The following is a 26,096-nucleotide window of genomic DNA, read 5'->3' as shown; positions in this document are numbered from 1 at the left end:
TTCATCCATTTTTTCTTTTGTTGCCTGTACTTCTGGTGTCATAGCCAAGAAATCATTGCCAAATCCACTGCAATGAAGGTTTTCCTCTATTTTTCCTTCTAAGTTTTATGCTCTGTAAACTTAAAGACTGAAGAGTAAGTTGTAAATACTATAAACTAGATGAAGACTTGAATTGAAGCACATCATTCTGGAGGGGAAAAAAATCAATATTCAAACTAAAGCAGGTAAAGAAATTTATTGCCACCCATTTGAAAGTACAACTCAGATGAATCAGACCAAAAAAAAAAAGTCATTAAGTTGACATTAAAATATATTGTTACTTGATCAGAGTTGTCTTTTGAGGATTTCTTTACTGATAGGTAAAGAAACCAATTAGGGTAATTTGTTATAAACATTTTTGTGGACATTTTTACAGGCCTCTAAAAAGGTGTTTTATGATGGCCCATCATAAATAAATAATAACACATTACATAATAAAAATCAATTGATGAACTGCATTTTTGAGCTTGAGCAATGTTCTCCAAAGATTATACTTTCTCTGCTATATTTCATTAGTATCAAATTGTATATTCCTATTGTGCTGCAATTGCCAAACTGAGCTCAACAGTTGTTTCTTCTGTAGATCAGTTATATCCACTTAAAATACAGAATCCCCTGCATAAAACCAAAATAAGAACAATGATTTTGCTCAAGCATTTGTTAATGTGGCTGTAAAATATTTAAATTTGTTTTAACATTTAGCATTTATTTTTAAAATAGTTCCTCCACCTGTTATTTCCATAAGACTCTTTTGTACTCTGCTCCAAAATCACCAAAAAGAGAAAGGACTCCTTACCCCATTCCCTCCCCAACCCTTGCAGCTAATTTGTGTTAGAGTGAGGGTCAGAAAACTTCTCCTGTAAAGAGTCAGATAATAAATATTTTAGGCTTTGCTAGTTAGATAAACCCTGTTTTATCTACTCAGTTGTGCTGTTGTAGCATAACCATAGACAACAGTAAATGAATGGGTATGGCTGCATATGACCCAAGGCTATAGTCTGCCAATCCTTGTTTTAGAGTTCAGAAATTAAATCTGTTTATGTAAAATATATAGCAAGATAAATAATAAATTGGGGCCTGAAAGAAAGAAAGGTATAGAATCTAGTCCTTTAGGAAGAACCATCCTAACATGCCTGGAAAGTATTGTCTACTTATATATATCGACACAGTTTCATTTTTTTCTTTACCCTGAGGTATTTATTAAGAAAGGGTAATCTGGAGTCCAGTACATGAAACATCTTTGGGGATATATATTATTAAAATAGAAAGTGATAATACTTCTAGCATCCAAAGATCCCCAGCTCCCAAATAATAATGACTCTTGGGTAAAAAGCAAGTGGCTGTAGTGTGCCTCCACCATATTGATTGTTAAAGGGCAATAAGTTCTCCCTGGCAGTGATTGCAGCAATTGAAAGTTATATTTTCATATCTTGTATAGGGATGAAATCGTCCAATATTTTTCTTTGTAGCAAGTAAGGTGGTTGGTGAAGACTCAGAAAATGGATTATCAGGTGAGCTTTCTGTACATGTAACTGGATCCAAAATGCGTAGAACCTAAGGAAAATAAGAGGTAATGTCATATACACAGCAGGGAGTACAAAAGTCCTTGGCTTACTAATATGTAACTACTCATACGTTCTATTTCATTAATATGTAACTACCATAAAAGTAAGATCTGAATGATGAATTTGACTCAAGAACTTATGCTTTTTCTCAAAAAGCTCTAAATTTAACAATGATGTCTAGTTGTTATATTACCTAGGTTACCTATTTTTAAAAATAAAGAAATGTTCTCATGCATATTGATGAAAATATGTGAAAACATAGAAGAAAATAAATTGATACAGTTACATCAATTTTACCATAAGTGATACTCATTTTTATCCTTAATCAAAATATACTTATTCTCCTTCAGGCCTTCATTGAACTGCTTGAAACTAGAATTCTACCTTTATTCTTCTATTGAAATGTATTTCAAAGTTTTTGATCATTTATTTGTCAAATCAATGGTTTTTCTTTTTTTTCTAATTTACATGCAATATTTTATGCTAAAAATCATGTTTTTGCTTCTTGGATTCATGGACATCATACACTTTCAATTCTTCTGCTCTGAATTTTCTATTCCATTTCATTTTCTGAGACCCACAACTAGAGGAAATCTTGGTTTGAAAAAAATTCTCTGGTTAAGGGCAAGGATAACATGGCTGGCTCATGACTCCTGTTTCTCATTTCATATTCTCCTAACCATCTTCATGGGGCTTCCCTGGTGGCCTAGCAGTAAAGAACCTGCCTACAATGCAGGAGATGTAGGTTTGATCCATGGGTCAGGAAGATCCCCTAAAGAAGGAAATGGCAACCTATTCCAGTATTCTTGCCTGGGAAATGTCATGGACAGAGGAGTCTTGGGGGCTACAGTCCATAGGTTCGCAAAAGAGTTGGACATAACTTAGCAACTAAACAATGACAACCATCATCATATGATGAATATGAGTTACTGTGCAAAGGAGATTGGCAGTGGAATTAGAAAGGAACTGGGAAAAGCAGTGTGGAAAGGAGCTTTCTCTTCTATGTAAGGCTTATCAAAACAACTTTCAGAAATGGCTCAAGATGTCTGTTTCCCTAGCTCTCATATTGTCCAACAGGATTTTTTCCTTCTAAGTTACCAATGTACCCAAGGAGCCACAACTAATTAAAAAATGTCCCGGCATCATTTAAGAGCTACCATTCCATTTCCATACCTCTGTTTTTCTACAGGATTATTGCTTCTTCAATTTAGTTTTTGATATTCTTCTGTTTTTATGGAGCTTGGTTAGATGCTAAAGGACAGAGATAAAGGGCTTATCTTAAAGCTGCTTATAAATTGAGAAGGGGAAATAAGAAAGGTGACCCTGTTCTCTATATCTGTAATTATATTACGTATCTTTAGAGAGAAACAAAATGCCAAATGAATACAGTTAAAGGAGACTGAGATACCAATAGGATAAAAAGTTTCCAGATTTTAGCCTGAAAGTGATAAAGATTTTAAGCTGGGTGCCTTTCAGAGCAATCACTCTGTACACAGCTGGTAGATGAGAGAAGGAGTGGGAACCAAAGCAGACAATGGGAATAAGAGAGAAAGGGAGTTTAATGCAATAATTCAGCTAAGAAAGGTTGATCTTGAAGCAATGTGGCTGAAAGGTCTAAGAGACATTGAGGAAGGAGGACTGTCAGTTTTATTCCGTGAGACAATGTGGTGGATAAAGGACTGGAAGAAGAGGATGGAAACCAAAACCAAGCCCTGAGGCTACCCACTATTGTATGGTGAAATAGAATGGTCAGGGAAAAGAGAAAAGTCTGGAGGGTGAAAGGTTACAGCAGCCAAGGGAAGCGAGTGTTTCAAGATATCAGAAGTAGTTAATTATACCAGATGCTACTGGCAGCAACTGAGTGGGCAGCAACACAATTTCCCAACAAAAAGAATAGAAAAGGAGAAACAATTTTGGATATGTTTAGTTTCAGGGACTGATTCATTCAGTAAATAGCTGAACACCTACTATGTATAAAGGATTGTGCCAGACTTGAGGAAACATAGTGCCCATCTTTGAAGAGCTTACAGTTTGGGAGGCAGAGAATCAAACTGCAATGTACCATGATAAAGAGCTATACTAGATTTATGTACAAGATGAACTGGAAGCCTAGAGGAAGGAAAATCTAGGTTTGCCTGAAGGAATCAGGGAAGGCTGATTCTTAAAGGCAGTGTAGTGGTTGGGCAAGAAGAGAGATTGTTGGGAGGCTGTCTAGGCAGAGTCAAAGTATGTACAGAGGCATGAGATACAGTGGCTTGTCTGTGGAATGAAAGTGGTTAACACAGCTGGGATGTGAAGTGCAGCGGGTGGGCACAGCTGGGAAGTGATCCAAGGGAAGGGGAGCTGGAATAATGATTATTGAAAGGCCTTCTATAAAATATGAAATAATTCAGATTGAGTAATGAGGGAGACTAGGAGTCCTCTGAACACGGGTACCAAGATGATGGGACTGACATTTTTGAAAGAACACTCTGGCAGCAGAGGATGGCTGGAGGTAAGTAAAAAAGCGAGGGAGGGATACTGGTTAGGAGGCTACTGTACAGTCTAGCCTGGCAATCAGGTGTCTAAACTTGGCAGAGGGAATAAATTAGAAGAAACTGACAGGACTCATAAAGGCAACAGGTTTAGGGGATGAAGGATATAATAATAAAAATGATAGCTACTATTTATTGAGAAATTACTGTACCTATATTAGAAATGGCTATAGGCTTTATATGTATTATTTTATGGAATCTTCAAAACATCCAATGTAGTAGGTACAGTTCACTAAGCTAGGAAATACAGAAGAAACAGGTTATTTTTCTTTTACTTTTTTTTTGCCCCTAGAATGGAAATACAAAAGCAAGAGGTTGTTCTATTTTTAGCTGTCTATGGGATGAGCTGATGGAGATGTCCAGCTGGGTATGTGTCTTATTCTAGAAAAAAAAGTCTCAGCTGAAGAAGTCACAAGCATAAAGCTATGGGGATTAGCTAACGATAGTCCCGAGATGATACAGAAAGTCAACTACGTGAGGAAAGGCTCAAGAGTGGGCACAAGAAGATGATTCCCCTTCCCCCCCCCAAATACTGAGAACAAACAGTCACAGCAGTAGCGAAGAATTGGGAGAGTATGACAGCTTCAGAAACTGAGGGAGTTCAAGTAAAATGTGACAAAGTACTTAAATATTCATGGCCTTTATGCGAGTCCTTTTTGAGGACAGTGGAGCCGGAAGTCGAGTGAGATAAGCAATGGCAGGAGTTGAGGAGGGAAGGTATGTAAGCAGAAATAAATATGAACTGCTTGTTCCAGATTCTTGGTTGTGAAGGGAAGGTGATAAGACCATATGTAGAGAACTTAAGATAGATGGAACAGTTTTCTTTTTAGATGGAAGACACTTGGACATGTTCTTAAGTCAAAAGGTAAGAGTCAACAGAAGAAGTACCTGTTAGTGAGAGGCCTGATGAGCCTCGGGGAATATACTATGCTTTGGAGAGCCAAAGAGACACTTTTCCAGTAACAGAAATGTATGTAAGGTTGGAGGCCACATAGCTAGGCTTTGAGAGACCAAGCTGGGACCTGGAGGGAGTTTTCTGCCTCTACCCTCTTTTTGCTCTATGAATGAGGAACCAAAGTAATCTACTGAATCTGAGGTACAAGTTGGATGGGTATAGAAACCAAGAGGGCAAGCAGCTGAACTAAGATAGGAATGGCCATCTTTAAAAACAATTACACTTTTTTCTCCTCAGAGTATAGTAATAGAGTTTGAGAAAATTAAGCTCAGAGGAGGAAATAATTTTCTCCAAGACTCCTAGCTCATTAGCACGAGGATCAAGTTTTGATTCCATATTTCCTAACTCCCAGTGCCAAGCACTTTTCATTATAACATGTAAGAGGACAGTCATTGGAAAAGACTCTGATGCTGGGAGGGATTGGGGGCAGGAGGAGAAGGGGACAACCCAGGATGAGATGGCTGGATGGCATCACGGACTCGATGGATGTTGAGTCTGAGTGAACTCTGGGAGATGGTGATGGACAGGGAGGCCTGGTGTGCTGCGATTCATGGGGTCGCAAAGAGTCAGACACGACTGAGCAACTGAACTGAACTGAAGAGGACAGTCTTAGAGGTTATAAGATCATGAAAGAGAAATATTTTACCGTTTCAGCCATTTTTTCTGCTGGAGTACTGCAGAATTCAACTGTTGATGGAACCTTTTTTTGACCATTAGTGCCAACATTTCCCAGAAGATGAGAATTTACTGCTTTTGCCAACTTGTGATTTGTTAATGCCAGTTCTGCCGTGCTGTGAGGTTGCCCACTAGGGTAGTAAGTTTGCTCCCTTCCCCACTGCAAAGAGACCAAGAGCTCCTCCAGCAACCTGCAGCAACACACAGCACTGAATGTTAGTAAGAGGATAAAATATAAAAATCAAGAATGCTGAGAAACATCTTTCTGAAATCATATAGTTTCTTTCTCCTCTTTCCCTCAAGAGTTCAATAAACCAGGAAGTCTGGTAAAATAAGTCAGATTACAAAAAGCACTTAAACTAATTTTATGGTTATCTGGAAATCAACAAACAGTACCTTTTTGATTCTCTTATTTTAGTACAGGTAAAATATACTCAGGTAGTACTCTTGCCTGGAAAATCCCATGGATGTAGGAGCCTGGTAGGTTGCAGTCCTTGGGGTTGCTAAGAGTTGGACACAACTGAGAGACTTCACTTTCACTTTTCACTTTCATGCATTGGAGAAGGAAATGGCAACCCACTCCACTGTTCTTGCCTGGAGAATCCCAGGGACGGGGAGCCTGGTGGGCTGCCGTCTATGGGGTCACACAGAGTCAGACACAACTGAAGTGACTTAGCAGCAGTAGCAGCAGCAGTATTATAGAACTACATATTTAATTTGTGCATTTATTGAGATGCTTATATAGTAGGTGTGTATATATATATATGTATGTGTATGCATGTGTGTATGTATATATATATGTTATGTGTGTGCATATATGTATGTATATATACGATAATTTTTTTGTATTTCATTGATTGATTTTTAAATGATAAACCAACCTATAATTCTTGGGGTAAAACCTCCATGGCCATAATGTTTTAAAGCTTTTTATATATTGTTGGATTTGAATCACTAAAATTCTATTAAGGAATTTTGCATCTAGATTCATTATAGATGAGATATTGGCCTGTGTTTTCTTGTAATACCTCTGTATAGTTTTGGTATCAAGATGATGCTGGCCTCATAAAATAAGCTAGAAACTGTTCTTTTATTTTCTAGTAAAGTTTGTATAAATTGGGTTTTATTTCTTCCTTAGATGTTTGTTAGTATTTACCAGTTGATCCACGTAGGCCTGGAGTTTCCTTTATTAGAAGGTTTTTAACTACAAAGCAAATTGCTTTAATAGGTCAGGGTTATTCAGGTTATCTGTTCTTGAGGATTCTAGTAGTCTGAGTCTTTTAAGTAGATTGTCCATGTAAGCTGTTGAACTTACATGAAAAGAGTTGTTCCTAACATCTCCTATTATCGTATGACTACAGACTCTGTAGTGTACCCCTTTCCTTCTCATGCTGTGTATCTTTTTTCTTTTTCCCCTGATTGTACTGCCTGGAGGTTTTGTAAATTTATCCTTTCAAACAACCAGTGTTTGGTTTTCTATTTCATTTATTTCTGCTCTCATCCTTTCTTTTCTTCTGCTTAATTTGCTCTGTTTCTTAAAAAGGAACATGTGTACACCCGTGGCGGATTCATGTTGATGTATGGCAAAACCAATACAGTAAAGTAAAATAAAAATAAATAAATAAATAAAAGAAAAGGAAAAAAAAAGGAAGGTTAGCTTATTGATGAGACCTTTTTTTCCTTTCCTACAATAAGCATTTAAAGCTACAGCTTTATTAATTCCCTCTAAACACTGCTTTAGTTGCCTCCCACAAAATCTGATATTTTGATATATTTGTGTTTTTGTTCTTCTAATGTCCTCTATAATTTTCTCTTGAATTTTACTTATTTGTAAGAAATCAGTTATATAAAAGCATAAAGTGTTTTTAAGGAAGACTCTCAATTTTGACAGTTCTGGTTCATATGGATATAAAATTAAGCTCTTATACTGTAGAATAGTTCTCAAAAAGATCTCCCTCCAAAGTAAAGACCAGTTCACTTTTTGGCTTCTACCAAAAACTACAAAACTGCTATAACTGTAACCAAAAACTACTTTTAAATGCAAAAATTTCTTCCATTATAGATATAACTAATCTCTCCCCCATTAAGAATATAAGAAGCATGTCTTCTGTTTTTTCATTCTTCCTCCTTTCCTTGGGCAGCTGTTTTAAAATGCTACTCAAAGTACATGCTGAGTGAATTAATAAATGTAGAAATACGAAAGAACTATAACAATAACAAAAATTGCAGGAGAAAATAGAAGGGCTCAGAATGCAAACAAAGGCCATACTTCTGCGTAGCTATCATTTCCTGACGAAACTGTTCCCGTTCACTCAGGAGATCTTGTATAGCGCTCTGTGCATCACGGTTCTGACGCTGCAGAACTGCTCTGGAGTTGGTTAACTCATCTGCCATAACCCTGGAAAAGATAAAAATCTTACATATAAATTCTCAGACAGTGTTAAAAAGTTAATATACTACCTCTGTGATTGTCATTTTTAAAAACTTACAGAAAGATTTACCACTGTCAAATTACTTCTCAGTTTTTAAACCTTCACTTCAGTTCAGTCAGTTCAGTTGCTCAGTCGTGTTCGACTCTTTGCGACCCCATGAACTGCAGCATGCCAGGCCTCCCTGTCCATCACCAACTCCCAGACTCCACCCAAACCCATGTCCATTGAGTCGGTGATGCCATCCAACCATTTCATCCTCTGTCGTCCACTTCTCCTCCTGCCCTCAATCTTTCCCAGCATCAGGGTCTTTTCAAATGAGTCAACTCTTAGCACGAGGTAGCCAAAGTATTGGAATTTCAGCTTCAACACTAGTTCTTCCAATGAACACCCAGGACTGATCTCCTTTAGGATGGACTGGTTGGATCTCCTTGCAATCCAAGGGACTCTAAGAGTCTTCTCCAACACCACAGTTCAAAAGCATAATATTTAAAATGCATAACATAGCATAAAAAGCATAACAATTAAAATATCTGTTTACAAAATGACAAAGAAAACAGTGTTTTAACTTTCCTGTACAGTGACTTTGGAATGTACTTCAGTCTTACTCTAGATTAATCAAGTTTTGGAAGACAAATAACATTAATTGTTCTCAAATAGAGAAAATTTTAGAGGAAAAACAAGAGTTCTTTTTCTACCACTCATTAACCTTTTGACATTAGAAAAACATTAAGTATAGAAAGGTTTATATAAAAGGAAAACAAAGTCATCTTGTCCAGCAGCCCGGCCCCTCCTTTTATAATCAGTAATCAATAAAGCAACCAATATATTTTTCTAGGAAAAAGTAACTTATATGTATATCAGCATAAAAGTATGTATAAAACTAAATATATTAATTAATTTTATTTACAAAAAGGAATTATCTGATACAAACTTTTCTGTAGTTCACTTTTTCACCTAATAATTTACCTTGATGATTTTTTTCATATTAGCATATATAGAGCCATTTCGTTTCCTTTCTGGTTAAAAAAAAAAAAAACAGCTTCATGTTTTCTGATTGGATGTAACAAAATGTATTTAACAATTCTCTAGTGATAGAACTGAAGCAAAATTTTTAAGTATTTTTATTCAGTTGAAAAATCTTACAACTAAAATTAAAGTCTCAGACCAGAGTAACCACTGAATTCCTTAAAATGAAAACAGTTCTGATGTTAAAAGATTAAATCAACTAAAATATCAATAAAGTTTGGTTTCACTATTATTGCCCTCAAAGTATTACTATTAACATTGATCAGAATGTTTAATAAGTTACATATTGTAGTAATCTGTAAAATGCAGGCATGATTTGCTTCTTAAGCTGTTCAGTAAAAATGAACTTATTCATTCTAAGCCAATAAACAGTAAATTCGTTTCTTCAAATACATCCTTTATTAGTACCAGTAGAAAACAAATTAAGGATTTTAAGAGTAATCAATTATTAGAAAGTATCACCGATATTAAGACATGAAGAAATAACTTTCTAAAAATATATTCATTACAATCAGTGGTTCTTAAGGTACAGACTGGAAACCTTTAGTGTTTGTGAGAAACCTCCAGATGATTAAATTTAAATCAATGTTATTATAACATATTATATGTGAAGCACTGAGCTAAACGCTGAAAATACACAGATGGGTAACACCCAGATTCTGTTCTCCAGTAACTCAAAGTTGGAAGGAGGGGATGAATAGAAAATCGTAACATATGAGAGACCTTCCCAACTACCAGTTGTGTTCATGGGCCTGGGGGTTATAAGGGCCTAAAGTTCTTGCCTCTACTGGAGAGGTAGCCTTTTCCAGTATGCCATGCAGATTATTATCACTTTCTATTTGTGCATGGAGAGAAAAAGGTTGGGAAACTCTATTATGATGTACTTAAATGAGCAATGAGAACAGAGTCTGAGAGATAAAATAAGACATTATGGAGTGGCAATGATATGTGAGTTTTTAGAGAGAGTATGGGGAAAAATCTTTTAAAAATTTAAATATTTATTAGCTGTCCGAGTTTTGTTTTGTTTTGATCTTAAACATTGTAGTCAGAGTGATTTCCACTACAGAAGAGTAACTCAGAATTCCGGAATGAGGGGGTAGCTTTATGCTAGCACTTTTCCATGTAGGGAGACTGTATGACCATCCAGAGGAGAGCAAGTCCATCTCTTAAATCATGTATGAGTTAATTTGACAATCTCAGTCAGAAATTTTCACACTACAATCCAGTTTTTTTTTTTTTTTTTTTGCATTAGAAGGGTCAACAAATCTGACAGAGCAAAAAGTAGGAAATGAATTACTATTTACTGTATGACCATCCAGAGAAGGGAGAGTCCACCTCTTAAATAACGTATGAGGTAATCTGACAATCTCAGTCAGAAATTTTCACACTACAATCCATTTTTTTTTGGCATTAGGAGGGTCAACAAATCTGGCAGAGCAAAAACTAGGAAATAAAATAGAAAATACCTGCTTGCGAGGAATTTACTTCGCCACACATCACACTGTATCGACATCCGTTCTAACTGTTCAGAAAGCTGAGCAATGTTTCGACCCAGGGCTTCATTTTCTAAAATAAGCTGATTTTTCTCGCGGGCTACACGTTCAAAGTGATACTGAAGGTCATCCCCAACAGAAGCCACCAGCAGCTTTTTTAACTCACGATTGACCTGGAAGAAATCATGACCAATACAAGTTCAAAATAATGCCAGTGAGTTCGGTGTAGCAAAATGAACAGGAAAGAAACTGTGCTTCATATGTAATTTGGACCTCCATTACTACAAGTACATATCAAAAAGTGGTATCAAATAGTTAAGTTTCATAATATATACATACCATGTCTATATCTCTATTAATCTATAGTCCATGTGGTTATAATTTGAGCCTCTTAAGAGTACAAATCATTATCATAAATATTACAAACTGCCTCTTGTCAACACTTAAAAAGGCAAAAATTTAAAAAACTGAACCAATAAATTTTGCTAAAAAGTATGACAGTGTTTTATAAATCTTTTTCAACATTTAAAAATTGGATTCATGTCAGTGTATGGCAAAACCAATACAGTGTTGTAAAAAAAAAAGGAAAAAAAAGGCTTGGCATTCCTTGCTAAAAAAGAAAAATAAATTAAAAATTGGTTTCTTTGTGCCCTAGGATTTTTAAGAATTTAAGCAAAGAAAGCAATTCAAGATGTCTATAATCATGTTCTTCACATTGTTATCAAAAATGAAACAAAATTAAAACAAATGTCCAATAAAAGGTATTGGTATGTGGTATAGTCATTGAAAAACTGTTGCTATTAATAATGATATTTTAATAGAATATCTTGAGACATAGGAAAATATTAACAACTAAAAAAAGTAAATTACAAGGCAAAAATGAACTCAATATGTATAATTATGCATGTATAGCTGGATGGTATTTATAGGTGATACTATTTTCATTGTTTTTTCTGTATTTTCTAAGATGTTTACAAATAAATATGTACTAGTTTTTAAATTTCAAATTAGTTATTTAAAATATATTATTAAATACATTAGAAACATATTTGGGTAAGAGTAACCATGGTGTCACTTATAGAGACTAACCTCTAGTAGAAAGATGTATAACCTAACAGAAACAAAGTGGGCAGTGGTAAGGCAATATTTACTAGGATGTAAAGATTAAAGACTATTGACTTTTTTTTAATAGCTTTTAAACTTTACATTTTAGCAAATATTCCCTTACTGCTCCTCACTTTGTTTCTCTGTTAGTCACCTGATGTGAAGAGCCAACTCATTGGAAAATACCCTGATGCTGGGAAAGATTGAGGGCAGGAGGAGAAGGGGGCGACAGAGGAAGAGATGGTTGGATGGCATCACCGACTCAATGCACATGAGTTTGAGTAAGCTCTAGGAGATGGTGATGAACAGGGAGGCCTGGCGTGTTGCAGTTCGTGGGGTTGCAAAGAACTGGACACAGCTTAGTGACTGAACAGCAACAACAAAAGTAAATCAAGCAATATAGGTCATTGCCAATTTACAATTTACAATGAAGATACCAGTGCTTACTCCACAATTTTCTTTATTCTAAGAATTATCTATACATAGAAAAAATACTTGGAATTTATGGATTCTTAAAGCAAGGATTACTAACTAGTTGATTTGGTTAATCGCTGGCCTGTGAGTTCTTAACTGTAATAACCTCCTTAATAACTTATAGGTGGTCTTGTACAATGTCCAAAGTACCTCACATTGTCTAAAGCACCTTACATGTCATCTTCAACCATGTTTAGAATATAAGTTCCCAATATAAACTAATTCTAGTAGGGGCACTAAGAGAATGGGAAATTTAAGAGGAAGCCTTTCGGAGTAATGACAAGTTATAATGAACATTCCAAGAGAAAATATATTTTATTCTATATTTATAACATTCTCTATGTTCATTCTAACATGCAGGCTTAGAAGGCCCAGGTGTAAAGAGCCAGTGTCATTAAAGCTATGAAGGCTGTTCTTACCTCTGACTGTACTCTGAGCTGATTTGAAAGGCCTTCTTTGTCCTGTAGCAATCTCCTTTCAGAGTTCTTGAGCTTTTCCAATGTATTCTTTACCTCGGACAGTTCCTTTCTGGGTTCTGTGACTCCCTCTGGCTGGCCAAGGAGTTCTCCTTTATGATGTCCCAGAGACTTAACCTTTGCATTTTTGTAGGGGATGTTATGGGTTATAGCGGCTTTGGGAACTAATATTCTTACAGCTTCGACTTCCACGGCTTTTTCAGCAAGAATCTTCCCTAGCTGAAGAACTCCTGGGCTCTCCGATGGGACTGCTTTCTTTCGTGGACTCTGAAGGATGTGATGTGTTATAGGTTGGATTCCAGGAGTAACTTCAATAGATTTAGGTGGCTCCTCAGTTTCCATTCCATCTCCCGCTCCTCGGATTGGGGATGGAGTAAGGATGACTGTAGGATGGAAAACAAAACATAAGCTATTTGCTGAAAAGAAATGCCAGGAAATGCCAAGATATACTTTACCCTACATTCAGAATTCCTGGCATTGAAAAAAAAAATTTCGAATAAAAATTAAATTTCAAAATAATCCTGTGTCAACAAAGGATGAACGAAGTCTTATAGGTTCAAACCTTTCTTAAGTAAATGGTTCCTCTCTTGGTAGAAACTGCAAGAGATTTGGAATCAAGGTATTTGGTTCCCACTTCTACTTCCTAGTATGCTGTGCTGTGCTGTGTTCAGCTGCTTCAGTCGTGTCCAACTCTTTGCGACCCCATGGACTATAGCCTGCCACACTCCTCTGTCCATGGGATTCTCCAAGCGAGAATACTGGAGTGGGTTGCCATGTCCTCTTCCAGGGGATCTTCCTGACCCAGGGATCAAACCCATGTTTCCTGTGTCTCCTGCATTGCAGGCAGATTCCTTACTGCTGAGCCAGCAGGGAAGCCCACTTCCTAGTATAAAAGTGAAAGTGAAGTTGCTCAGTCATGTCCGACTCTTTGCGACCCCATGGACTGTAGCCTGCTAGGCTCCTCTGTCCATGGGATTTTCCAGGCGAGAATACTGGAGTGGGTTGCCATTTTCTTCTCCAGGAGATCTTCCCGACCCAGGGATTGAACCCCACATTGTAGGTCTCCCACATTGTAGGCAGATGTTTTACCGTCTGAGCCACCAGGGAAGTCCTACTTCCTAGTATACTCCTAGGTAAATAATGTAACTCTCTATGAATCGCAAGTTCCTAATCTGAAAAGTGGAGATAGTAACACATATGTAATAAATATGCTACAAGGTTGTGGTAAGAAAGACTGTAGTAAGATCAAATGCCTGGCACATTGTGGACACTCAATAATCTTAGTTAAATATAGAAATAAATGTAGGCTATGTATATACCTATTTGAAAGTGTCTATCTCAGAACAGACTCACCTGTTTGTGAACTCTTAGCAAAGAATGCTTCACAGACTATCCAGCTGGACTACTTTCTCTCCTAGGCCTCTAATCAGGCCTCTGTTTCTGCTATTTCTTATTCTCTTAGATGGCTTCTTCCACCACTTACTGTGATTCTAACTTATCCCTTTAAAAAGCCAGCTTAAACTCTACTCTGCATTAAAATTTTCCAACTTTTAGCTTACACTCTAAATGCCTATGCTACTTACTATCTCAACACTCAGTGTGAATCTTAATCATGATCCATAATTATCATTTATGGGTTTTATTATATGCTAAATGTCACTTTCCCAATAAGTCTGATAAACACTCTGTGGCTAGGCACCATGCCCTAAACAAATGGAAGGAGCAGGACATTATAGAAATGCCATGAACTCTGGGATTAGCCAGATCTGGTTCTTAGTCCTATTTCCACCACTGCTTCCTGTATAATCCTGTACAAAACCCTGCAAATTATCTGAGCTTCAGTTTTAGCCTCCATGAAATGGATTTAACAGTACATCTAGGGTTACTTGTGTCTTCAATGAAAGAATGGTAAGTAACAAATAACCAATGTTTATAAAGACTTAGCACATGCTAAACACTATTCTAAATACTTTACATATAAGTAATTTATTCTTAAAATCACCCTTTGAGATAGGTGTAATTAGCTCTCCTTTACAGATAAGAAAATGAGGCACAAAGAGGTCCAGGAACTTGCCCACAGTCACACCACCAGGCTAGTAAGTAGAGAATATTGTCGTTATTCAGTTGCTCAGTCATATCTGATATTTTGTGACCCCATCGACTGCAGCAAGCCAGGCTTCCCTGTCCTTCACTATCTCCTGGAGTTTGCTCAAACACATTTCCATTGAGTCAGTGATGCTATCTAACCATCTCATCCTCTGCTGCCCTCTTTTCCTTTTGCCTTCAATCCTTCCCAGCATCAGGGTCTTTTCACTTGGAAAAGATGGGGCAGAATTTAATTCTAGGTAGCCTGGTCCCAAAGATTAGGGCCTTGACTACTGTACACACTGCCCCTTCAAGTGTAGAAACTGTCTTGCACAGAAGTAAATGCAGATAAATGATAGCTCCTATCCCCCTTCCTCTGAAACACTTAATACAATGATGCACATGTCTACTAATTTGCTCAACTGAAATAAATTATCTCCCCTCATATAAGCCAAACCTGACTAGTCATCCTTAGTTCAGACAGCATTTGGAAGGCAACTACACTCACTACTATACTACCATTGCTCCAGTCAAAGAACAAATTGTTTCTTTTCTATTTTACCTTATTTCTGATTAAGCAGTGTAAGAAGTTTCACTGAGTCACCTGTCCTCAAGAAAAGGCTACTTTCACTAATTGATTCAAGAAAATAAGTGGTTTAGAGTTTAGAAAGAATTGAGGATCTGCGAGGATGGGAAATGTTGCAAACCTCGAAGAGATAGATAGGATGACACCTAACTGACATGGAATTCCTGAATTAGTAAATTCACTAACATTCCTGTGAGCAACAAGTGAGATTCCTGCCATTTTACAAGTTCGGAATACATTTGAGAAAATGGAGGCCAAAACCTAGGAATGGTAATGACAATTGGCTTTTATTTACTTTACTAAGTGCCAAGGAGTCAGTTCTGCTAAGTCCTTCAGATGCATCAGTATCATTTGGTTTTACAAGTCTCATGACTTTGCATAATAGTACCCATTTTGCAGACAGAAACAGAGGCAATGAAAGGTTAAATAGCTTGTCCAAATCATCAGTATCAAACTAGGATTTCAATCCAAATATGAATCCAGAGCTAAGACGATAATTGGTCTGGGAAAGTGTATTAGTCCCTTGGTCATGTCCAACTCTGCGACTCCATGGACTGTACCTCACTAGGCTCCTCTGTCCATGAAATTCTCTAGGCAAGGATACTGAAGTGAGTAGCCATTTCCTTCTCCAGAGGATCTTCCCGACCCAGGGACTGAACCTGGGTCTCCTGCATTGCAGGCAGATTTTTGGGTCTTCCCACAAACCAAAACTATTGCACCTTATCAGCCTAAACTTATTGCCTCTTTTAATAGCCCTGTTAGGTTGCAAAAGCCCACAGAATTTATATAACAGTTATAGCAAGCTTAAAAAAAAATGTAGATCTTATCTGCATTGGACCCTTGAATGATTTCCCATCACTCTCAGAAGAAAGACCAAGATCCTCACCATGGCCTAATGGGCCCTCGGTGATCTAGTTCCCTGCTCATCTCCTGGGTCTCAACTTTATGCGGTTCACTCCCTCAGATCCTAAGTTCCAGCCTTATTTGTTTTCTTTTAGTGTCTCAATAGGAGCAGATGCCTTCCTCTTCCTCTGCAAACATTTCTTATTGGAATATTCTTCCTAACTTCCTCCTCCCTACTCACTTTCAACTCTCAGTTCAAACTTTCTGAAGGGAAGCTTTTCTCTAGTCTTCCAAGATTATATGCTTCTACAGCAAAGACCATGCCTTTCTTTTTACCATTTATCAAAATGGTTAACTGACATTTTGTTCAGTGTAATTAGAAATATACTGTTTTTGCCTTCCACTGGGATATAAGTTCCATGAGGGGCGGGACTATGTGCCTTGTGTTTACTTTCGTACTCTTGGTAAAATGCCTTGTACCTAAGACTCTCTGAGGAACAATTAATGCAGGGTAACAAGGGGAAAAGGATGAGCACACGTAATAGTGGTGATAATGATAAACTTCAGAGTTAATCATTAAGGGGACAAAAAGCTTAATTAATATGATAAAACATAATTCTGCCTTTTATTCTCTTACGCTAAAGTTCTACAAAGTTATATCACCATACTCCAGAACTATTTTTTCATTTAACATATTTTTGTAGAGTTTTTCTTAAGTATGTAATGGACAGGGAGTCCCAAGTTATGCTCATTAGACAAGAGGTAGAATGACATCTGAGCTATAATTAAGGTGTTCTATTTAATAAAATATTTTACAGTAGAATAAAGTATTTGTCACTCATCTCACATGCTAGTAAAGTAATGCTCAAAATTCTCCAAGCCAGGCTTCAGCAATACATGAACCATGAACTTCCTGATGTTCAAGCTGGTTTTAGAAAAGGCAGCGGAACCAGAGATCAAACTGCCAACATCGTTAGATCATCGAAAAAGCAAGAGAGTGCCAGAAAAACATCTATTTCTGTTTTATTGACTATGCCAAAGCCTTTGACTGTGTGGATCACAATAAACTGTGGAAAATTCTCAAAGAGATGGGAATACCAGACCACCTGACCTGCCTCTTGAGAAACCTATATGCAGGTGAGGAAGCAACAGTTAGAACTGGACATGGAACAACGGACTGGTTCCAAATAGGAAAAGAAGTACGTCAAGGCTGTATATTGTCGCCCTGCTTATTTAACTCCTATGCAGAGTACATCATGAGAAACGCTGGGCTGGAGGAAGCACAGCTGGAATTAAGATTGCTGGGAGAAATATCAATAACCTCAGGTATGCAGATGACACCACCCTTATGGCAGAAAGTGAAGAGGAACTAAAGAGCCTCTTAAAGAGGAAAGTGAAAAAGCTGGCTTAAAGCTCAACAGTCAGAAAACGAAGATCATGACATCTGGTCCCATCACTTCATGGGAAATAGATGGGGAAACAGTGGAAACAGTGTCAGACTTTATTTTCTTGGGCTCCAAAATCACTGCAGATGGTGATTGCAGCCATGAAATTAAAAGACGCTTACTCCTTGGAAGGAAAGTTATGACCAAACTAGATAGCATATTCAAAAGCAGAGACATTACTTTGCCAACAAAGGTCCGCTAGTCAAGGCTATGGTTTTTCCAGTAGTTGTGTATGGATGTGGGAGTTGGACTATGAAGAAAACTGAGTGCTAAAGAATTGATGCTTTTGAACTGTGGTGTTGAAGAAGACTCTTGAGGGTCCCTTGGACTGCAAGTAGATCCAACCAGTCCATTCTAAAGGAGATCAGTCCTGGGATTTCTTTGGAAGGAATGATGCTAAAGCTGAAACTCCAGTACTTTGGCCACCTCATGCGAAGAGTTGACTCACTGGTAAAGACTCTGACGCTAGGAGGGATTGGGGGCAGGAGGAGAAGGGGAAGACAGAGGATGAGATGGCTGGATGGCATCACTCACTCGATGGACATGAATTTGAGTGAACTCTGGGAGTTGGTGATGGACAGGGAGGCCTGGCGTGCTGCAATTCATGGGGTCTCAAAGAGTTGGACATGACTGAGCAACTGAACTGAACTGAACTGAAAGTATTTGTCATTTCTGTATTAAGTGTTAACAAAGACACTTGGGCTTTAGGACTGATTCTGCTTTCAAAGAGATGAAAAAAGGAATACTTCAGAAAGCGAAAGGGTTTTGTAGTTAATTCATGCATATTAGCATGAAGGACAATTCCCAAAAATGAACTGTTTTAAAAATAAAGGCCTATTCCCATGCTCTCAAAATCTGGTTTTAAGTTTGTCTAACTGTACCTAGTGCAAAGTTAATCTTGTCACTCGGACATTCTGGCATTTAAGAAATAATGTAGAACCATGAATTAACTACAGAGTAATATTTTAAAAGACCACAAAAAGACACTAGAGCTATACCATTCAGGCCCTCTGAACCTGAAGAAATAAGATTAAATATGATTTCTAAGCAAGTCATAACATTGTTGAGTTGGAATTTTAGGTAATGAAGATTCAAGAACAAACCATAAAATGGTTAATGCCAAATTTAAAAGGCAAAGAAACATTAATGGGTACTTAACAGAAATCTCTTTTCAAACAAAATATGTTATAAAACTCCAATCAAGTAATTTAATCAACTTTGTTCAAACTCAGTTTACACTTAACTTTGTTTAAACTGTTACACTTACTCAAGCATTTGTGAGAACCAAAGCTGAACGGTGTATCACATGGCAGCTCCCTCTTTGTAACGTCTATACTTCTAGCTAATGTGCACAGGCAAGGAGACAGGCTGGGGAGCCAAGGCTTTATGTTTTCTCACCTGGTAACTTACTTTCATAATTCTGTTTTTCCTGTGACACACACAGAAGCCTTTATTACATATGCACTAGGCCCAACCCAGGGAATATTCAAGAGGAATTACCTTTGGTCTGGTGGGAGGACAAGCTCTGTAATTATGAGCAATGTTTGAGTAAAATATCAACCCCTTTCCATTGTTTGAAGGGAACCAACATCAATATTAATTTCTACCTGTGATCACTTATCAAAGAATGAAAACATATCTAAGGTTTATGGCTCATTCTTTCCACCTTTCTCCCAAATTGGTAACATGCAGGGAAAGAACAAATATTCTACAATAGGGGTTGGCAAACTTTTTCCATAGAAGGCCAGATAATAAATATTTTAGGGTTTGTGGACCATGAGGCAAAATTAAGGTTATTATATAGGCATTTATATATGAAGAGAAAAAACAAAATTTTAAGGATGAAATTCAAATTATGATAACAATAAAAGTGTGTTTTTTTGTAATATAGGTCTAATAATGAAAAGAACAGTTCTTTTTATTCGGGATGTGTGTTTGCATGCATGCTCAGTCATGTCCAACTCTTTGCGGCCCCATGGACTGCAGCCATCAGGCTCCTCTGCCCATGGTATTTCCCAGGCAAGAGTACTGGAGTGTGCCATGCCCTACTCCAGGGGATCTCCCCGACCTAGAGATCGAACCCTCAACTCTGGCATTTCCTGCACTGGCAGGCACCTGGGAAGCCCTTTTCTTTGGGATAAACACTAGGCTTAAGTAGGATTCAACGTTAGTGTTCCCTATTATCAAACTGATTGCAAATATTCTCAGAAGGCCTAAGACCCCTAATGTGCCAACCCTTGCTCTAAAATACTGAGGCAAATTTGCTGTAGCAGAAACTAGTTGAGACACTCACATTATTATGTGATAGCCCTTATTCTTTCTGCCCATTCAACCTGTCTCCTACAGATGTTTTGTCCTCTCTCTTTCTTGCCTAATTGCACCCCGAGAATGACTGCCCTCTCGCTAAAGCTGTACCAAACACATGATGTCTAGAAAGCACCTGATGTCAAGAAAATGCTCCTGTCCTTTGTGAGCATTCTTCATTCTAAAAAGGAGGTCATACAACGATAACCTTGAGGACCACTGGAATCAGTTCTAGAACCACCTGATGCCAGTGCTAATGATCTTAATTAATGTCTCCATGAGGAAAGAAGAATGTAAGACAATATCAGCCCTGATCCTTATCTACAACCCTGTTTTCCACTCTGAAACTGTAAGACCCCTTGCCATCCCTCAGGAAAGGGACAGTCTAGACAGCATTAGCTGGCTGCGGCCCTCTTTGCCTGGCAAAGTACTGGGTTGCTCAAAAGGCTCCTTTTGGGAGCCTATAAGATGTTCTGTAACATCTTATAGGAAAACCCGAATAAACCTCTTGGCCAACCCAATAACAAAGCTACTCTTTGCTCCTCCTCCAAGGCTCTGTCTTCACGTTTCTATTCAGCACTGGTGAACAGAGGCCAAGTTTTTGGCAACAAAAGAACATCATTTTATAGTTTGTTGTTAAAAAGATATTTCTCCTTTTTTCATAAAACTGTAAATCTATGAAGACAGATACTCAAAGTTAGCAGGATCGTACAGGGGAAAGAACACTGGACTCTGAGTCAAAAACTTAAGTCTCTACTGCCACTTATTATATGGCCTTGGGCAAACCATTTAACTTGCACACACCTTCACCCCCGTGACCCCCACAACCCCTATATCCTACAGTGCTTTCAGAATAATGCAAACAAAAGAGTATTTTTCTCCTGTAGATGAAATTGCTGAGAAATCCTTAGGGAAGGGACTGCCTCCTAATGTTTGTATCACCAGCTTACTTTAAAGGTACTTGGTGCAGAAAAGGGGAATACATGTTTTGAAGTTCATCAATGTTAACACTCACACATCACCTAGAAGATTTCATTTCAACATCCAATAATTATTTAAAATTTCTGAATATTTTCCCACTACACAAAATCAGTAATTACTCATTTATAATCTGACAAACTTTTCAGATCATATGCAGTTCAGCTATAAAACAGTTATTAGGTATCATCACTTGGTGATTTTAAAGTAATATTCTTTTAAATGTCACCAATATCACCTAATAAAGTTTGGTTACCATTTAATTAGAAAAATATACTATAGGCAGTGAATTTAAGAGTTAGGCCCACACTGACATGGAATCCAAACATTCCTTTTGTCAAAGGCCCCACAAATAAAGAGTTCCCTGGTCAAATAAGTGTGGGCAATGCTGCATACTATATCTCTTTGGAGTTGCACAATGTACATTAATATTTTAAAGGCTCTGAGGGGTCCTATAGTATAATCCCTCCTTTAATCCAGCATTCCCCAAATTTATCTACCCATGGAGTCCTTTTTCACCTAATAAATATTATTTTACAGACCTAGACTTAAAAACGTTAGACTATTTATGGAATTAGAAGTATCTGAAGATCTCAGACCTTCCTATCTGAAAGTCAGACTAAACTGTCTGACTTTAATTCCTTTACTTTAAATTTCAATTTTGCTCTCCAACTTTTGCTCTTTGGATTTGAATTCTAATTTCCTAGTTGTCCCTATTTACTGCATGTTTCCCTTTCAAAAACAGCCCTAGCAGCAAGGACACATCCCTCTCATGATGGCTACTGCTCAAATGTCCACTGAGAGGAAGTTCTGTCTCCTTAAGCCAATCCTGCTTCTCTTCTGAGGCAGTTATAGGAAATGCAAACAACCAACAAATGTCAACCATAAGTTCACCCTTTCTCAGGCCACGCGATACAAGCAAGTAACTCTTCTTCACTAACAACAGTTATCATGATATTACATAGGATTAGGACTAATAGTTGAATTATCTACTTCACTGTAAAATTAAGATCAAGTGAAACAATGCATGTGAAAGTGCTTTATAACTCTAATCCTCATTACAAACAAGTAACAAATAATAACTTAATTTCACAGAGGCCTTGCAATGGCTTTTAATTACTAATGATAATGTTGTATGTAACTTTGCTTTTTGCCAAGAGCACGCTAACTGCTTTCATATTAGTTATGATTTAACTATTTTCCCCATTAATCCCCAGCTTATTACTTTTATTTCAGTCTCTAATTTGCTTATTCTAATACTGTAAAAAGCCTCTGGTGACTCAGAAATGCTATTGCACACAGCTGAATTGAATTGAATTAAACATTTAACATGATCTTCACTTCCTAAACACATTTAAACCCCCTTTAAAGAGTTTGCTGTTGGAGATCTGCTTGCTGCAAAACTGACTTCTAGAGAATAGTTTCTCATCTCACTCCACCCAGCCCGGCCCTCCCCACCACACCCCGCCCCCCCCAACCAAAAAAGAAAATAGTTTCTCCATAACTCACTCCACCCAAGAATACCTGAAACAAGAGGTGCTCACTTTGGGACATCCTAAGACTTATCCATGTCTAAGTGAAGATAGTAGACAGTAGGCTGTATAGGTCTGAATCACAAGAAAAGAGATCTAAGCTATAGATAGATTTGGAAGTCATAAGTCTTAAAGCAGTGAAAGGTAAACCAGAAGAAGAGGAGGATTAAAAAGAAACTAAAGGCTGTACCAGGTGGCACAGTGGCAAGTAAGAATCTGCCTGTCAAAGCAGGGGTCATGGGTTGGATCCCAGGTCTGGGAAGATTCCACACATCCCAGAACAAGTAAGCCTATGCAACTACTGAGGCTGTGCCCTAGAGCCAGCACACCTAGAATCCACAGGTGGCAACTAGGGAGCCTGAGCACCACACCGACCAAAGCCTGCGCGCCTAGAACCTGTGCTCTACAAGAGAGGCCACGGTAATGAGAAGCCCCTGCACTGCAACAAAGAGTAGCCCCGGCTCGCTGCAACTAGAGAAAGCGGATGCAAAGCAATGAAGACCTAACACAGCCAAATAAAAAAAAAACAGAAAAAACTATAGCTAGAGCAGTGGTGTCCAACAAGACTTTCTACAATGATGAGAATGTTCTATATCTGCGCTTTCTAATACAACAGCCACCAGTCACAAGTGACTATTGAGCACTTAAATATGGCCAGTGTGACTGAAAACCTGAAAAAAACCCGAAAACCTACAATTTTTAAAATTTTTTGAGAAAATATTAATTTAAATTCAAATAGCCACATGTTGCTACTGTGTTGGACAGTGAAGGGCCACAGAGTAGATGGAAAATAAGATGAACTCATGGAAATCATAGAAAGAATTTCAAAAAGTGGGAATGAGCAATAGCATGAAATGCTCTACAAAGGACAAGCAAAGCAGGACTAAAAAGTAACAAATGTAGTTAACAAGTATTCTGAGTTGAATTCTGTCCCACCCCAAATATTCATAATGTTGTCCCATACCTCAGAATGTGACCTTATTTGGAAATAGAGTCTTTGCAGATGTAATTAAGATGAGATCATACTGGAGTAGTGTGCATTTCTAATCCAATATGATTGATGTCCTTGTAAAAAAAGGATAAATTTGGACACAGACACACACACACAAAGGGAAAATGCCACATGAACAAAAATGCAGAGATCATGGTGATGTGTCTACAAGACACGGAATACAAGAAATTCCCAGCAAGCCACCAGAAACTAGGAGAGAGGCCTGGAATAGATCCTTCTCCACTGCCTGCAGAGGTAGCATGGCTCTGCCAACACACCGATCTTGGACTTTGCTGTTGTTGATGCTTAGTCACTAAATCATGTCCAACTCTTCGGTGACCCTGTGGATTGTAGCCCACCAAGCTCCTCTGTCCATGGGATTCTCCAAGAAAGAATATGTGTCAGTTGCCCTTTCCTACTCTAAGGGAATCTTCTCAACCCAGGGATCAAACCCGAGTCTCCTGCATTGGTAGGCAGATTCTCTACCACTGAGCCACTAGAGAAGCCCGTGATCTTGGACTGTGCTGTGCTGTGCTTAGTTGCTCAGTCGTTTCCGAGTCTCTGCTACCCCATGGACTGTAGCCCACCAGGTTCCTCTGTCCATGGGGATTCTCCAGACAAGAATACTGGAGTGGGTTGCCATACCCTACTCCAGGGGATCTTCCCAACCCAGGGATTGAACCCAGGTCTTCTGCATTGTGGGCAGCTTCTTCACCGTCTGAGCCACCAGGGAAGCATGAGAATATTGGAATGGGTAGCCTATCCTTTCTCCAGGGGATCTTCCCAACCCAGGAATCAAACCGGGGTCTCCTGCACTACAGGTACTTCTTTACCAGCTGAGCTACCAAGGAAGCCTGGATCTTGGACTACTAGACTCCAAAATTGTGAGACAATAAACTTCTGTTGTTTAAGTCACCAGTTTGTGATACTTTCTATCACATTGGTATCCCTAACCAATGCAATAAGAAAAAGGTATTCTATATCTGCCAGTTGTTTGTCTATCTACCTAAATCTTTACAAAGGTATGCTCTTATTTACTTAAATCTTGATCTTCTAGTGGACAGAGAACATAGCTGTAAAAATTTGCTCTCACTACTGTTTAACAGCAGTAGCCATCTAGTAAATACTACCGAACAACGTTAATATTCAATCATATATCTGAAGTACTGAAGTGTAAACACTGTATTAAAAAACAAACATGAGATACGAAGCACAGATGATTCCCAAGGGCTCTTTGGGGTTTGGTTCGCTGGCTGAAACATTCCTTCATCTTATCATCATAAATTTCATGTTTTAAAAACAATTATCACCAAAAGAAGAATACTTACCTTTGGTTTCTAAGCTTTCAAGAGTAGTCATTGTTTTTCACCAATGAAAATGTACCCCAAGACTTCTACTGAAAAACCTAAAAATGTATAAAACGAAAGAATTAAAACAGTATCATATAAATACATTCACCAAGTCCCTGTAACTTTAATATTATGATATTCTACTTGCTTCTGCATTTAGTAAACTTGCATTTGGAAGTGTCCCTTAAAGCCCCTTTCCACAAGGTAACATAGTTATGGCTACCAAATGTCTTAAAAAAATTAGGGGTAATTTCACTGTATACTCTAAATTATCACCAGTAGAATCTAAATTATCAGATGTGTGTCCTTAAATTTAGCTCAGAAATAGTACTGTAGTTAATATAGGGGCTTCTGTATCACTGATGGACACCAGGAATTTAAAAGCAGTTAAACTAATTAAGTCCTCACGAGACATCATTGACACTATTTTGCTCACTAAATCCCAGAGAAGGGAATGGCAGTATTCTTTCCTGGAGAATTCCATGGACAGAGAAGCCTGGCGGGTTACAGTCCATGGGATCGCAGAGTTGGACTCGACTGAGCTTCTAACAACACCAGCACCAACACCACCACCCACTGTTCATTAAATACATCATAGAGGAGCTTCTCTTCAGATGTTTGACAAGCGACAAAAAAAAATTCATAACTTAATTTGTATTTCTTTGTAATGAAATTAAAATAGCATAGTATATGCTTTCAGAAATGTATGGATGGCCTTAAAGGCGGTACAAGCCTTTCTGGAACAACAGGCAACCTTTCCCTAAATCCAAAGCGGCTCAACACCCAAACTTCAACTCGTACCGCCGTCCCTTTCCAAAATCCCTCTTTAGTTACACAAGTCCGTTCTGGGACTTACCGCTCAGATTCTTACTCTTCCTATTGCAGGGGGCCTCACTTTACAGATTCTACGTCCAGATCTCACTGGTTTAACGACAGACACTCCTCTGGCATTCTGAAGCCGATCCGCCCAGGCCTTGGTGACATCAAGCTTCTGGTTCACAAATAATCACTTCCGATTACTCAGGGTTTCGTTTCCGGAAAATTTTCCAAAAGAAAAATGTCAACTCATTCTGCGATGCATTTAAACTTAAGTAACAGAACATATGGTGTAAGACTTCAGTAAGTGAAAACTGGATAAACTATTTAAAAATGTAGATTATTTGGACCTTAGCCACGTAGCAGCTTCAACCTCCGGTCACCTGTCACCCAA

General features: G+C 38.0%; 1 protein-coding gene across 2 annotated transcripts; it reads right to left on the bottom strand.

Annotated features, from left to right (window-relative positions):
- BLZF1 (basic leucine zipper nuclear factor 1) lies at window positions 217–26,078 on the bottom strand. 2 transcript variants are annotated; one of them, XM_018060281.1, is made up of 8 exons: window positions 25,743–26,078; window positions 24,866–24,942; window positions 12,717–13,156; window positions 10,693–10,892; window positions 8,038–8,166; window positions 5,740–5,959; window positions 2,778–2,855; window positions 1,502–1,593 (listed from the first exon to the last, which is right to left on the bottom strand). In XM_018060281.1, the coding sequence occupies exons 2-7, from the start codon at window positions 24,894–24,896 to the stop codon at window positions 2,796–2,798; spliced, it is 1,080 nt and encodes a 359-aa protein (XP_017915770.1). In that variant the 5' UTR covers window positions 24,897–24,942; window positions 25,743–26,078; the 3' UTR covers window positions 1,502–1,593; window positions 2,778–2,795. The 2 variants fall into 2 exon arrangements, with proteins under 2 accessions (XP_005709481.2, XP_017915770.1); XM_005709424.3 differs by lacking the exon at window positions 2,778–2,855 and having other exon boundaries at window positions 217–1,593.

Source organism: Capra hircus, chromosome 16 (genome assembly GCF_001704415.2).
Source record: "Capra hircus breed San Clemente chromosome 16, ASM170441v1, whole genome shotgun sequence".
Classification (NCBI taxonomy): Eukaryota; Metazoa; Chordata; class Mammalia; order Artiodactyla; family Bovidae; genus Capra; species Capra hircus.
This window is presented reverse-complemented; position numbering and strand designations above follow the sequence as displayed.